Raw genomic sequence first — 13869 nt, 5'->3', positions numbered from 1 at the left:
CCCACAGGTGAGGGTAGGCGTCGGCGCTGGGTAACAGACGACAACACGCCTTAAAGGACAGTGAAGCTCTGTTCTGTTTATTGCAAGTACAAGCAGGTTTTTATATTTTCATTTTAGGTAGTGATTAACATTTGCAGGTGTATAGCATGATCAGTTAAGCAGAAAAAAATCAATACAAAGGTAACCAGGAAAAGTACAAGAATTTCCATAATTTCAATTACATTATACAAAAATTGTTTTGACCAGGACAACCATTAATCAGACAATTTGAAATAAGTCTATGTACAGAGTTTGAATATCTTATTGTTTATTAAGGGTCTAAAATTTGGCATGGGGCAAAAGGTACGCTAGACCGAGCAGAGGTTAGGAAATTTATTATAAGGCCTTTGTGATGTCTAACTTAGCTATTTATCTTTCTGTCTAAAATGTTTCTCTATGTACTATGGACTCTTAACTCCTTGGTAATTGTATCTACGTGCTTAGTTTATAGTATCTAACAAGCTTCTCCTGTTTCTATGTCTACTAAATTCTAATTAATATATATTCCTGTTCAAGGTAAAGGAGGGGCTTCTACTCCAACAACTTTTAGATATTTAGGGGCTATTTTATTAGAGGGGATTAATTTGGGGGAGCGCGCTGGGTAATTCTGGCTCCCTGCCACCTGATGTTAACTTGTCCTGCATCTGCTTAACTGGGTCAGGGAAGGAAATATTCTTCCCCTTGGACTCACTGGACATTGTGGGCCTTTCCTCCTCTGGGCCCCCAGAGAGGGTATTATTTTGGGGCAAGGCGAAGGTGGCATAGTTCTCAGTCTGACCTAGTTGTTGATCAGCTCTGAGAATGGCCATCGTTTCTAGGAGATTCCAAATTATCAGAAAAGTAAATGTCAGAACACCAAGAGACAGCAAGAACAGAATCAACACTATATATCCATTTATGCCACGTCCTCCAGGCCTGAATATGCTTCTTCGAGGCCATATTCCCCACACTCGGACTTTGTCAGACAGCAATGGTGGGAAGAGGACGTGGCACCCCCCCCCCTTAGTTCATGACCACGTGTCTCAAGTTCTTTAGATTCTATATTCCCCATACTATTCTTACCCTCCCTCCTATCTATTTTCTACCTACCGTCTATGCTACTTATTCTCTGTACCTTCTCCCCCCTTCTCCTCCTCCCACTCCCCTGTTGCTAACCCTCCATGTGATCTTCATTTCTATGGTTCTGCTCCTGATCTAGCTGTCCTCTTAGTTTGCTTTTGTTTTAGGTGTGGTTGTTAATAACTGTGAGTTTGCTGTCCTTTCACTGTTCCTATTTTTTATCTTCTTTTCTTAGATAAGTCCCTTTAACATTTCATGTAATAAGGGCTTGGTGATGATGAATTCCTTGAACTTGATCTTATCTGAGAAGCGCTTTATCTGTCCTTCCATTCTAAATGAAAGCTTTGCTGGATAGAGCAATCTTGGTTGTAGGTCTTTGGTTTTCATGACTTGAAATACTTCTTTCCAGCTCCTTCTTGCCTGAAATGTCTCTTTTGAGAAATCAGCTGACGGGAACCGTCTGATGGGAACTCCTTTGTAGGTGACTGTCCCCTTATCTTGTGCTGCTTTTAGGATTCTCTCCTTCATTTTAATCTTGGCTAATGTAATTATGATGTGCCTTGGTGTGTTCCTTCTTGGGTCCAACTTCTCTGGGACTCTCTGAGCTTCCTGGATTTCCTGGAAGTCTATTGCCTTTGCCAGATTGGGGAAGTTCTCCTTTATTATTATTATTTTTTAAGATTTTATTATTTATCTTTAGAGGGAAAGGTAAGGAGAGAGGGAGAGAAATATCAATGTATGGTTTTCTCTCGTGTGTCCCCTGCTGGGAACTGGCCTGCAACCCAGGCATGTGCCCTGACTGGGAATCAAACCGTGGTTGTTTGGTTCGCAGGCCCACACTCAATCCACTGAGCTACACCAGCCAGGGCCTCCTTTATTATTTGTTCAAATAAGTTTTCCACTTGTTGCTCTTCCTCTTCCCCTTCTGGTACTCCTATAATTTGGACGTTGGAGCGTTTAAAGATGTCCTGGAAGTTCCTTAACCTCTCCTCATTTTTTTGGAATTCTCGTTTCTTCATATTTTTCTGTTTGGTCATTTTTTTCTTCCTTCTGGTCCACTCCCTTGATTTGAGTCCCAGTTTCCTTTCCATCACTATTGCTTTCCTGTGCATTTCCCTTCATTTCAATTAGTTTAGCCTTCATTTATTCCTCTAATTTGTGACTAAAATCAACCAGCATCCTGATCACCAGTGTTTTGAACTGTGCCTCTGATAGGTTGGCAATTTCTTGTTCGCTTAGATTTATGTGCTCTGGGGCTCTGAGTTCTTCTTGAGCCATGTTTTGATCTGTCCACGATTGTTACGTATGAGGAAAGGCGCCTTAGATGTTCACCAGGACAGGGTCACCCAGGTCGCTGGGTTGTGATGCTGTATGTGGGGGTGGAGTCAGAGAGGGAGCAATGGCGGTCCTCTCTGCTCCTCCCCGCCGCTGGGGCCAGTGCGGTCTGTCTCACTGCTCGCTCCTTCGCAGGTTTATCTGCGCGCAAATGTGTGACCGCGATCAGCCAGCCACCCTGCGCCTTCACTGGGCCTGCCCGTAGCTACCCCACCCCTGAGATTTGCCCTTGGCTGCCTGGGAAGGGGGATCTTTTTTGCCCGACCTGCTCCACTGCTGGCTCTACCCCTCTTACCGGTCTAGCTGAGTGGTTCGTTGTTGTCAGACTTCGCATTGTTCAATTTTCTGTGGCTTGGCTGCGTTTTTGTTGCTAAAACTTTGTTGTTTTTAGATTTGGTTGTGTGAGAAGGTAAAGTGTCTCCACCTATGCCTCCATCTTGGCGGAAGTCCCTGACAATGTGCTTTCTAAAAATGGAGTTAATTAGATCACAATTTTTCTAAGATTTTTATAATTGTATTTTTTACACTGGTGTCTTTTTTATTAAACATTTTAATGACCTAGCCCTAGCCAGTCAGTTGGAGCATCATCCTGTACACCGAAAGGTTGTGAGTTTGATCCCTGGTCAGGGCACATACTAGAGTTGTGGGTTTGATTCCCAGTTGGGCTGTTTATGGGGTGTGGGAGGAGGGGGACAACTGATTGATGTTTCTCTCTCACACTGATGTCTCCCCCCTCCTTTCTCTATCCCTAAAAAATCAATAAACATATCCTCTGGTGAGGATTTTTACAAATTTCATTTGCATAAGTAAACCTTGTTTATTATAATAAATTTAAGCTACACAGAAAGGTAAAAAGTCTTACTGGCAACGCCCCTCCCCCCTTGCAGTTTCCACAGCTGAGGCCAGAGCTCACACAAGCACATACATTCCCTGCATGGGTCCCCCAGAGACAGATGTTTGGCAACTGCTCACTTAACCCCCGAGTCGGAATGCATGGCTTCCCCTCACTGCTCCTGTCCCAGCAGCTGTCTGCCACATCCACCCACACTGAAAGGAGGGTTCAGCATTTGGGATGGCAGGGTAGGGGCCGGGGTTGGTTCATAGTGGCAAGCCCTGCTACACGGCCCTCGTATGGCTGCATGTCCACGGGGATGGGGCTGAAGCCTTTAGAATAGCTTACACTGACCAGGGGTCCAGTGAATGTCTAGAAGGGCTTCATACCCCACCTGCCCTCAACACACACACACACACACACACACACACTCACACTCAAGGATTGTCCTTCTGGGAGAGGAGAGGCTGCACATGGTGAGAATACAGAAACCAAATGAGCCAGACTTTGAGGAATAAACTGCTGTGTACTTCTGTGACCCCTCTCCTGACTGCTCAAGGAGCAAGGGCCATGTGTCGGGTGCAGGATAGGGGTTACCCTCAAAGGCAGACTCTATGGATTGGGCCAGTGAACCCAGGAGAGGAATTGCCACTGGGTGGCAGTGTGGGACCAGCAGTCAGTAGGGGCCTGCCCAGGTGGGAGAGATAATAAGGATGTGGCCAGAGGTTACCTACCCCCAACACCTGGGGCAGGCAGGCAGCTGGGGAAAAACAGGGCACACCACTGTTCCCAGCACCAGGTGAGGTGCGTAGCACTGTCAAGTTTACAAAGGGTGGTTGTTGGGCAAAACCCTCCAGACCCTTTACACACAACTGCAAAATCACTGGCTTTCCCGAGGGGAGATTTCAAGGGGACACCTGCTGTGCTCTCCAGGGGGCAGGAAGGCTTCACTGAGGACCTTTCAGCTGGATCTTGAAGGATGTCTGGGAGTTGGCATGTCACGGGCACCTAGAGAGGAAGTGGGGGAGGGGCTGGGGCCCTGGGCATCAAGCCCCAACTCACCACCTGCCAGCTGTGAGATCTAGATTACATTGTAATGTCTCTGCGACCCAATTTCCTCACCCGTAAAGAGAGGACAATATGTAGTAGTTAGACAATGAAATGAGGCTGGAAATGACCAAGAACTGCTGGCACATAGTAAGTGCTCAGTAAAGTAGTTACAGTTAGAGGGAAAGGGCAGAGTCTTGGGGTAGAGAGCTTGGGGTTTGGCTCCACAGAAACCTGGGTTCCAATCCTGGCTCTGCTGCTGGGCAGCTGTGAAGCCCCTTTGTCTTTATAGTCATGGGGCAGTAGACAGTTCCTACTGAAGAACTGTCCTCCCGGGTGCCCCTGCCACCAAAGCGGGTGACCCGAGCTCATCTTTCCAGGGAACCTGGGTTATACACTGGGCAGTGGGGGGTGGCAGGGAGTGGACCCTTTCACTTTTCCAATTATTTTACCCTCCTTCTGGCCCAAGGGCTTGAAACAGGTGTGCATAGCTCCTACGGTCTTTCAACATACTCTCTGGTGAGTCCAGTGAACTGGGAAAAGGTGGAGAAGGTCAGGGGCAGGAGCATGAACTCATGATTCAGAGTTGGGCTCAAACTCCCTCCCTGCTATTTCCTAGCAAAGCATTTTGTTCCCTGGGGCTCAGCCTCCAGGTCTGCAAAATGGGGGCAATACCAGCTGTTGAGGATCAAATCAAGCAAGTGCTCCGCCTGGATGGAATCCAGTGTCGCTGCTTTGTCTCTCTCCCTTTATCACTCTTCATCAGGTAACTCAGATGTTTGGAGCTCCAGGTTTCACTTCTGGATTTTTTTTAAGACCCATCAGCCCAGAAAACCAAGTGGGCTGTCCTGTGGAGTCAGGTGGGGGCTGACTGGCCCTTCCAAGTGGGTCGTCACTTCTTCCCCAATCGGTGGGCAGGCTAGAGGCCAGAGGCCAGCAGGGTGGAGGCTGGATGGCCCTGCCAGGTGCAAAAAATTGGGGCGTATGCCTTCTCCTCAAACGCTTTCAGAGACGATGTTCTTGCCTGGCTCCTTTTGACTGTGGTAGCCTCAGGCTTGCCTGCGTGGACCTGCTTGGATCTGGGACCTCCCTCCTCACCCTTCCTCTCCCACACATCCCTTTCCAAACCCCACTCCATGCCACTCCCCTCCCCTCCCCCCTACACACTGAGCCCCGAGGTCCTAATGGGACACAGAAGAGGCACTTGCGCCCCAGGGAGAGCGCCTTGGAGGGGTGTGACCCCGCCCACGTGCTGTCATCCACCAAGAAATAAGGACGCCCAACCCCAACAAAGTAAAGTGCCCGAAGGAAGTCTGGACTCCGGTCGGCAGAGCCCCTGCCCCTCCCCGGCCTTCTCCAAATCGGGTCTTTCCCTAGTTTCGTCTAGGTCACGCTCCGGCCCAGCAAGTTCACCCGGCCCCACCCCCCCACCCCTGCCGCTGGACTCCGCCTCCTGCGCTGCGATTGGTCTGCGCTCGGGGCCCCGCCTCATTTTCCTGGAAAGTTCTTGGAAATCTGTCAAAGGTGTTTCCTTTTGAGGTCCCCTCGCCGCCGCTGCGGGAGCCGGAGCCCCCGCCCGCGCCCCTCCGCCGCCCGGCTGCACCGCCCGCGGTTCTAGGAAGACGTCGCTTCCGGGAAGGGCTGGGACGCGGAGGACAAAAGATTAGGGCTCTGGCCCCGCCTCGTCCTCCTGACCCGCCCCCCGCGCTCTCCCGGCTCGCCGGCGCGCCGCCTCTCAGTCACTTCCCGCCGCCAGTGCGTCCCGGTAGTCCGCCCGGAGAGCGCGATCTGCGCTCCCTTGGCCCCTTCCAGCCGCCGCCGGCCGGCCGCGCCCCAGCTCCCGAGCTGCCGCCGCCGCTGCCGGGACATGGTCCTCTGCGTTCAAGGGTGAGTCAGCGCAGTCCTCCGCCCCTGACCTGAGACAAGGGAGAGTACGGGCCTCGCGCTAGCCGCCGGGGATGAGGGCTAGCCGGGTTCGAGATGACCGAGGGTGGCAGGACATCGGGGGTGACAACAGGGAACGGTGACAACTGTGGGTGGGGAAATGGGGTCGGCTGGCGACCGGAGGAACAGAGGGTGGGCTAAGCCTGGGTTCTGGCTGGAGCAGGTAGATGCCAGTGGCGGCGCATCCTCGAAGACGTGGCTCATCTGCCCAGATTCCCTTCTGGGCCCAGAGCGCTCTACCCTAGCCTGCCAGCACTGGGCCTACTGGTGATCTTGAGCCAGCCCCTGCCCCTCTCTGTCTGGTCATCCCCTCTCCTGCCACCGGCTAGCAATTAGTCTCTTTTAGGGAACCTCCCTGACATGCTTGCCTCTCCTCAGGGTGGCATCTGCTGACCAGCAGCTCTTGGGAGAGCCTGGGTTTGTCCTGGTCCTGTCGGGGACACCCCCACAATTGCCTCACCCCTCCCCTCAGCCCAGTCCAGGATCCTGCTTTTCTTCTCCAAGTTTCCCAAAGACTTGCGGGGGTGGGGTGGGGCCGATAAGACAGTCTTGGCCTTAGCTGAATGTTCTTGGCACGTTCCTTCAGCCAGAGATTCAGCCTCACCTTCACTTCAGCCAAGGGGTCTGACTCTCTCCAGACTGATCTCACAGCTGAGAAATCCCCAGAGAGAGCTGGGTGGCTGGGTGGCTGCTGTGATCAGAACCGGGTGCTGCCCAGTGGGAAGGACAGAAGGTGAGGCAAGGCTGAAGTGCCCCTTGACCTTGCTCTGAGCCATCCTGTTTCCTGGGAGGAGACCTGGGGGCGCCAGGATGAATGTACTTCTATACTTCTCCTGGATTGTCTCCGGCATCTCCCTCCTCTCTGAATTCTAGGGCTCCTAAATACCTCCCCCCATCACTGCCTTCCTCAGAGTGGCCCCCTCCGCCACCCCAATTCCAGGGTCCCACACTCTCTTTCACTTTGCTTCAGCTGAAACTCGGGGCCAGTGTTGGATGTCAGGGAGCAAGATCTTAAGACCTCCACACATACCAAGCACAGGCCAGCAGGGCCCTCCTGGGTCAGGGACTCCCAACTGTAGGTTTGAGCTGCCAGCTCTGTGGAGGGGTCCCCCCTCAGGGCTGAGTTTGCCTCCTTGGCATGTGTCCCCCGGACTCAAAGTCTGGGTTCCACAGCAGGCACACACACATATATGCCATCCACACCTGGAACACAGCAGCCAACGCCCCCGCTGTGCAGATGACACAGCCATGGACACACCCAGACACCATGTCAGCCCTAGAGTCGCCCATATCCATGTGTGTCCTGCTAAGTTGCCCGGACGTGGCCACCCCCAGAGTCTCCAGTTTGACTGGCTAACTGCCTAGCAGGCTGGAAGATTCCCCGGCCTGAGCCGATCTCTGAGGCCGGACAGGCAGGCCACCAGCCAGCTCCTGGGAACCCAGCCTCGGCTCCCCGAATGGGGTTGCGGAGCCCTCACAGTGCAGCCAGAATGGGTATGGGATAGGATTAGGCAGGTGTGGTGTGCCAGGGTCTGTGGCCCCCTCTGCTCATGAGTACCTAGGGGCCCTTCTTTGTGTAAGTCTTCTAAGGGTCATCCCTGACCTTCACTGTTGGATTTGGCTCCTGCCCACCTCTTCCTGCCTCCCAAGCAGTATCTGGCGCTGGTGACCCACGCCGTCCTCCCTACTCCTTCCTTTGGCCTGGCAGGGTCGGCTCAGGAGCAGGGAGACCCTGCCTCCCATGTGACACCCTTTGCTTTTATGGCTGGGTTATAAGTTTTTCTTAAGGGTTGGGCCCATGGTTTCATTACCTTGGACCAGAGGGGAACCAGATCCAGAGCAGAAGCCTAAGGGTGCATTTTGTGAGCAATGAGGGAGGACCAGCTGTCCGCTCCTTGGGCACCAGGGCCATGCCCCTCACTCCCAGGAAGCCCAGGATCACCATGCTGGGTGGGGTTCCCCTAGAGAGAAGCTACCGCTCGAGTGAGGACTAGCTTATCACTGCAACTCTAGCCCGCTGAGGGTACAGTGTGGCTGAAGCCCTTGTGTCTGGCGGGGTAGGACCCCTCATTGTGGGTGGGGACAGTTCTGGTGAAGAGCCAGCTTTGCTGGGGATCGTGGAGCCTAGCAGGGCTGGCTTGCCAGGGTGGGACCTGGGATGGGCACGAGTACCTTGCCCTCCGTCAAGAGCTCACGTTTATGGGAGGTGGGACAAGCCAGAGCCTTTAGAGGCCGCTGCCCATGTGGAACCCTGAGCTGGGAGGAGCAGAGAGCAGGATCGGACACTGACCTGTTTAAGCTCTGCCCACTGTGGGCTGAGTCCCTCCCATTGCTCAACTGGGCCAGTGCATTTAACTAGCTCACCTCAGCCAGGAGGGCACCAGTGTGAGACGTCTTTGCACTGCATCCCGTCAGTGTGGTGAGGACGCCAGCTGGCCACTGCGAGTTAGAAATGTCTATAGGGAATGATCTGTGGTTTTGATTGGTGCAAAATAGAGGGAGGAGAGAGAGAGATCACTTACTGTTCAACAAATGCAGGAGGGTGGAGACGTCTCTTTCAAAAGGAAGCCCATGTGGGGGGGAAGCAGTCACGGCGAATTTTGAGATAAGTGGGAGGAGGGGTGCTGGACTCATTGAGCCCATGGATGGGCCTGCGGGAAGCTGAGGCTCATAGTGAGAGGGTCTGGAGTCATGTAGCCAGTCTGGGGCAAAGGGGAGCTCTGCAGTTGAGAGAGCCAGGGTCTCCACTCACTGCCCACCCACTCCCTTCTAGACCTTGTCCTTTTCTGGGTGTGGATCAGATGGGGCAGAGGCCCCGGTGGGCCCAGCCTGAGCCAGCTATGCAGCCTTTGCCTGCTGGGGCCGTCCTGGAGGAGGTGGCAGAGGAGATCCCCGCCCAGACAGAGAGTGAGCCCAAGGCGCTAGACCCGGAGGAAGACCTGCTGTGCATAGCCAAGACCTTCTCCTACCTTCGGGAATCTGGTGAGTCTGAGGAGGGAGCAGCCTTTAACCCAAGAAGTCTGAACGAGGAAGCTTAGCTCTGACTCTTGATTCTGATTTGAGTGAGAGGCATAGCCCTGCCCAGGAGAGTCTGTGGGGGGAGGGACAGCCCTTCCCAGGGAGGTGAGAAGTGGGAGACAGAGCCGCCCTGCTTTGGTTTGGTACCCCCCAATAATTACCACTGTGACCAATCTCTCGGTCCTCTCTCCACCACTTGCCTAGGCTGGTATTGGGGTTCCATTACGGCCAGCGAGGCCCGGCAACACCTGCAGAAGATGCCAGAAGGTACATTCCTAGTACGTGACAGCACCCACCCCAGCTACCTGTTCACACTGTCAGTCAAAACCACCCGTGGCCCCACCAACGTGCGTATCGAGTACGCCGACTCCCGCTTCCGCCTGGACTCCAACTGCCTGTCCAGGCCGCGCATCCTGGCCTTCCCAGACGTCGTCAGCCTCGTGCAGCACTATGTGGCCTCCTGTGCTGCCGACACCCGAGGCGATGCCCCGGACCCTGCGCCGCCTCCAGCCCTGCCTGTCCCTAAGGAGGACGTGCCTGGCGACCTGGCTCCGCCCACCCCGGCGGCCACTGCTGTGCACCTAAAACTGGTGCAGCCCTTCGTGCGCAGGAGCGGCACCCGCAGCCTGCAGCACCTGTGCCGCCTGGTCATCAACCGGCTGGTGACCGACGTGGACTGCCTGCCGCTGCCCCGGCGCATGGCCGACTACCTCCGACAGTACCCCTTCCAGCTCTGACCTGGCCACGTAGCCTCCTCGCCTCACCCAGCCGTCCTCTGGAGGGGACCCTGGCCCCAGCTGGACTCGGGCTCTTTCTGTCCCTCCTCCAGTCATCCTGGCACCCATGTCCTTCTGGCAGCTGGACCAGGAAGAGGCAGCAGGAGTGAGGCTGGGGACAAGGTACAGAGGGAGGTTGAAGGCCTAACAACTTGAAGGCCAAGCGCCAGCTCCCACATGGCTCCACGGTGGTGAGCCCTGTGTCAGAAAAAGAGGGAGACAGGCCGGATCTGTCTCACCTGTGGGCCCCCACTCACCTGCCGTGGCTTCCCGAACTGTAGAGACTCTGCCAGCCCTGGTTTCTCAGTTCGCAGGGTGGGGCGGGCCCCTCCTTCCAACCCGAGTTTCTTAGGGAGGATCAAAGCCAGAGGAACTGAGGTTGACAGTGACAGTCCCCTGGTGGGAGAGCAGGCCAGGCCGGGGACTGCACAGTTTTACAGTATTTATTTATTTATTCTCCAGGGGTTGGTCTCAGGGTGAGCCAACCCCACCTCTCCCCTGAGCCCTGAGTGCTCTGAGACCCCAGCTTCTCTGGCTCCTCCCTGTGGAGAGCCCCATCCCGAGACCGGGTGCTGGACCTGAGGCAGTTGTGGCTGTCCTGGTGCTGACCCCCCACCTGTGGATGTGCCCGCCCCCTTCCGCGCAGGCCCTGCTCTGGGAGGGCGGAAGAATGGACGAGAAGGTGGAGCCAAAGCCGCAGCCCCTGCACCCACAGCCTGCAGAGCTGCACCCTCACAGGGCCAGACCCGGGGGGCAGGGGCTGCGGCTCCAAGCTGCAGGGTTTGCTTCCTCCTGGGAAGGTGTGCCTGCCACCTGAGAGAGGGAAAGAAATACATGTCTGATAAGACTTTATAAAATAATTATTGTAACAAAACCGTTTGGTAGTCTTTTTTTCTCCCACTGGTTTTTCTGTAATGACAATAAAATCGTGCCTTTCATTCGTGGAGGCCTGAGTGGGGCCTCTTGAGCTCTGTACACTCTGTGTCCCCTTTGATCTTATTGTCATTGTCGCACTTTACATCTGGGTCTGCCGAGGCCCAGGGACTTGATGTGGCTCAGCAGGCCCTGCCAGGGGCCCACTACAGTGTGGAGGGGACAGGATGCAGCCTTTCGTTCCTCCTTGTCCCCCCCCCCCGCCCCGGGAGGATGGGAGGCAGGAGGTAAGGGTCTGCAGGGTCATCGCCCAGGTCACCGCTGGCTTGGGGGTGGTGGCAGAGGAGCGACAGAGCTGCCATGCTAAAATAGAGGGGCGCCAATTAAAGATTAAAAGCAGAGAATTCTAGGGGGATGGGAGCTGCGGACCATCTCTGGTGACAGCGTGTTTTGAGGTGGTGAGGCCAGTGGTCAGGGCAGGCTTGGCCAGTGAGCCTGGGGAGAAGGTACGGTGAGGCAGAGGCGCCAGGGCGTGACCAGGAGGCTCCTGTACCCGACCACCAGGAGGCCCGCGGAAGGGTCATTTCACACCGTGGGGCAGGTCTATTGGGTTGAGGATGGTGGTCAGTGAGCTGGCAGGCAGGTCTGGCCTCAGGTTGGGGCAGGTGGTATTGGGGGACCCTGTCCTTTGCTCAGGGTCCCGAACACCAAAGTGGGGAGAAGAGCAGTTAAAATGGAAACATGCCCTTGTCTGGCCCTCTGACTCTGGAACGCTTAGGCACCTGCCATCCCACTTGGTCTTGCCGTGTTCCGCCCCTTCACTCCAATGTGTCACAGGAAAGCTTTGAGCCTCGTTCAGTCGTCCAACCCTTATTTTACAGACAGTGCTCACCGCCCCTTTTTCTTAGCCTTTAGACAATTAGAAGTTGCAGGCCTGAGGAGGCCAGACCTGAGGAGGCCAGTGCTGGCTGATTGAGAGCAGGAAGGTGTGAGGGGTGACAGGGAGGCAGGAAAGGATAAAAAGCAAGGTCCTGGAGGTCCTTAGGCCCTTCAGCTGAGCGGGGGCAAGTGAAGGCTCTTTCCTGGGAGTGGTGCCTCCTGCACTGCTGGCTACAGGGCCTGAGAACCTACCTCCTCTGGGTCCCCATGGCCCTGCCAGGGATGTAGGAAGTGTCTTACTGCTTCGGCCTGGATCTTAGTGCCTTGGTGACTCCAAAAATGTCTGTGGTGACCCCTCTGTGGACTCTACCCCCAGATCTGAGTCACCTGGTGGGTGGGTAGCAGTGGCCAAAGGGAGGCTGTTCCCCACCTGGTGCAGTGGCCTGGACAGAAAGCTGCCGTGACCAGAGGGAGCCCAGGAACTTCACTGCCAACAGAGGGGAGACATCTCAGTGTGTCCGCGGGTGCTGGTAGTGGACAGGACTTCACACCTCCTTCAGTGCTCAGGACACCCCTGGGAGTGGGTCTAACTAGTACCCGTCCTCTGAAAATAAGGAAACTGAGGCCCACAGGGGCAAGTCACTGGCTGAGGAAGTGAGGCACAGAGCAGAGCTATCCTTGAGGGGTCTCAGTTGCCCACCTGCCCCTGGACTGCTACGTGGGATGGTGAGAACTGGCCGCTTTCAGGCAAATTGCGCTTGGATGATGGTTCTATCCCCAAGTCCCTCCTTGCTAAGGTCTCTGCAGCCACTATCCTGTCCAGCAGGGTCCCATCCCCCTCACCCTTGCCTCCGCACAAGCTAGGGTCCCAATCTGGGAAGGAGTTTCCAGCTACTTCTGAACCAGTAATTTTATGCTTTAATCTTATTTTCACGTTTCCCTCTCTCTCAGTGAAGTGAGTGATGCCGAGAACAGGGACTGTGGAATCTGTGTCCTCGGATCACAGACCCAAGACAGAGACCCGGTTTAACAGACGTGGAAAAGCCTCTGGTCAGTGCAGTCACCCCTGGGTGGCCCTGAACTAGTAAGAGGGGCACAGCCCGCCAGCACTGGCCGGGGAGAAGGAGGGGGCACCTGGTAGGAGCTCTGGGCCTGGCACACCAGCACTAACAACGACTGATGGAGACCCTTCACCAATTAAGTCTTTTATCAGCTCACATGCTCCTTGGGTACCAACTGGGCCAGACTCCACCTAGGCCCTGGGGACACAGACAAGTGAATTAATGGGCACTCAGGACAAGTTTGGAGAGTAAATAAAGCAAAGCAGAGGATGGGGCAGAGTGGCTTTGGGTGTAGGGGCGCTGCTGCAGATGAGAGGCTCGGGGAAAGCTCTGGAGCTGGGTGGCCCTGAGTCTGGACACCCAAGCAAAGAGGAGGAGCTCACTATGCAACATCTTAGGGCAAGGACATCCCAGGTGGCAGGAGCTGCCAGTGCACTAGCCCTGAGCAGGTCCACACCCGGTACAACAGGAGTGAGGAGGAGAAATGGCTGCCCAGGGCAGAGGGGGCACAAGGTGTGGCCGAGCACCTCTTGAGTGTTTAGCAGGGAAATGCTCCGATCTGATGCTCCTTTCTAAGGGGCAGACCTGTCAGCTGGCTGGGGATGGCCCCCAGAGGACCTGGGGGCAGGACACCAAAGGAGGCTGAGAGGTGTGAGGGGGGACCCAAGAAAATCCAGAATTATCCTCTACAAGTCAGGCTTCTTGTAGTACAGGCTTCCCCCACTAAGTGGGTGTTCTAGGAACCCATCTGCATCAGCATGCCACCTGGCATTGTTGTGAGAGGATGGGTTCGGCTTCAGTAAATTTTTTTTTTTTTAAGACTTTTTCAATGTGTTTGTCCATTTCATGATGGGTGACTTATGAGCGCACCTGACCACATTATGCTGAGTGTTGTGCAGTTTTTGACCGGAAACCGCCAGATCCCCAAGCCCCACCCTCCCTATGCACCCAGTCTTTCCTGAAGCAACTTTTTTTTGTTTCCCCGGATGAAAAAAGTCCTTAAAGG

At 54.8% G+C, this 13869-nt stretch overlaps 1 protein-coding gene across 3 annotated transcripts; it reads left to right on the top strand.

The window, feature by feature from the left end:
- Positions 1–5872: 5872 nt before the first annotated feature.
- CISH (cytokine inducible SH2 containing protein) lies at positions 5873–11027 on the top strand. Of its 3 annotated transcripts, none has more exons than XM_037128592.2 (3): positions 5873–6199; positions 9030–9238; positions 9479–11027. In XM_037128592.2, exons 1-3 carry the CDS (start codon positions 6180–6182, stop codon positions 10009–10011), a joined length of 762 nt encoding a protein of 253 aa, XP_036984487.1. In that variant the 5' UTR covers positions 5873–6179; the 3' UTR covers positions 10012–11027. The 3 variants fall into 3 exon arrangements, with proteins under 3 accessions (XP_036984487.1, XP_053525498.1, XP_036984488.1); XM_053669523.1 differs by lacking the exon at positions 5873–6199 and adding an exon at positions 6213–7520 and having other exon boundaries at positions 9026–9238; XM_037128593.2 differs by lacking the exon at positions 5873–6199 and adding an exon at positions 6220–8675.
- Positions 11028–13869: the final 2842 nt, after the last annotated feature.

The sequence above is a fragment of the Artibeus jamaicensis genome, unplaced genomic scaffold (genome assembly GCF_021234435.1).
Source record: "Artibeus jamaicensis isolate MK-2021 breed Jamaican fruit bat unplaced genomic scaffold, CSHL_Jam_final contig_519, whole genome shotgun sequence".
Taxonomy (NCBI): Eukaryota; Metazoa; Chordata; class Mammalia; order Chiroptera; family Phyllostomidae; genus Artibeus; species Artibeus jamaicensis.
This window is presented reverse-complemented; position numbering and strand designations above follow the sequence as displayed.

Bases quoted from the DNA above. Each gene is read 5' to 3' on its own strand.
- CISH (XM_053669523.1), top strand. From the start codon at position 7,250: ATGTCAGGGAGCAAGATCTTAAGACCTCCACACATACCAAGCACAGGC. The intron at 7,521-9,025 runs ACCATGTCAGCC...ACCCACTCCCTT, and splicing joins AGCCATGGACACACCCAGAC to CTAGACCTTGTCCTTTTCTG. The intron at 9,239-9,478 runs GTGAGTCTGAGG...CCACTTGCCTAG, and splicing joins CTCCTACCTTCGGGAATCTG to GCTGGTATTGGGGTTCCATT.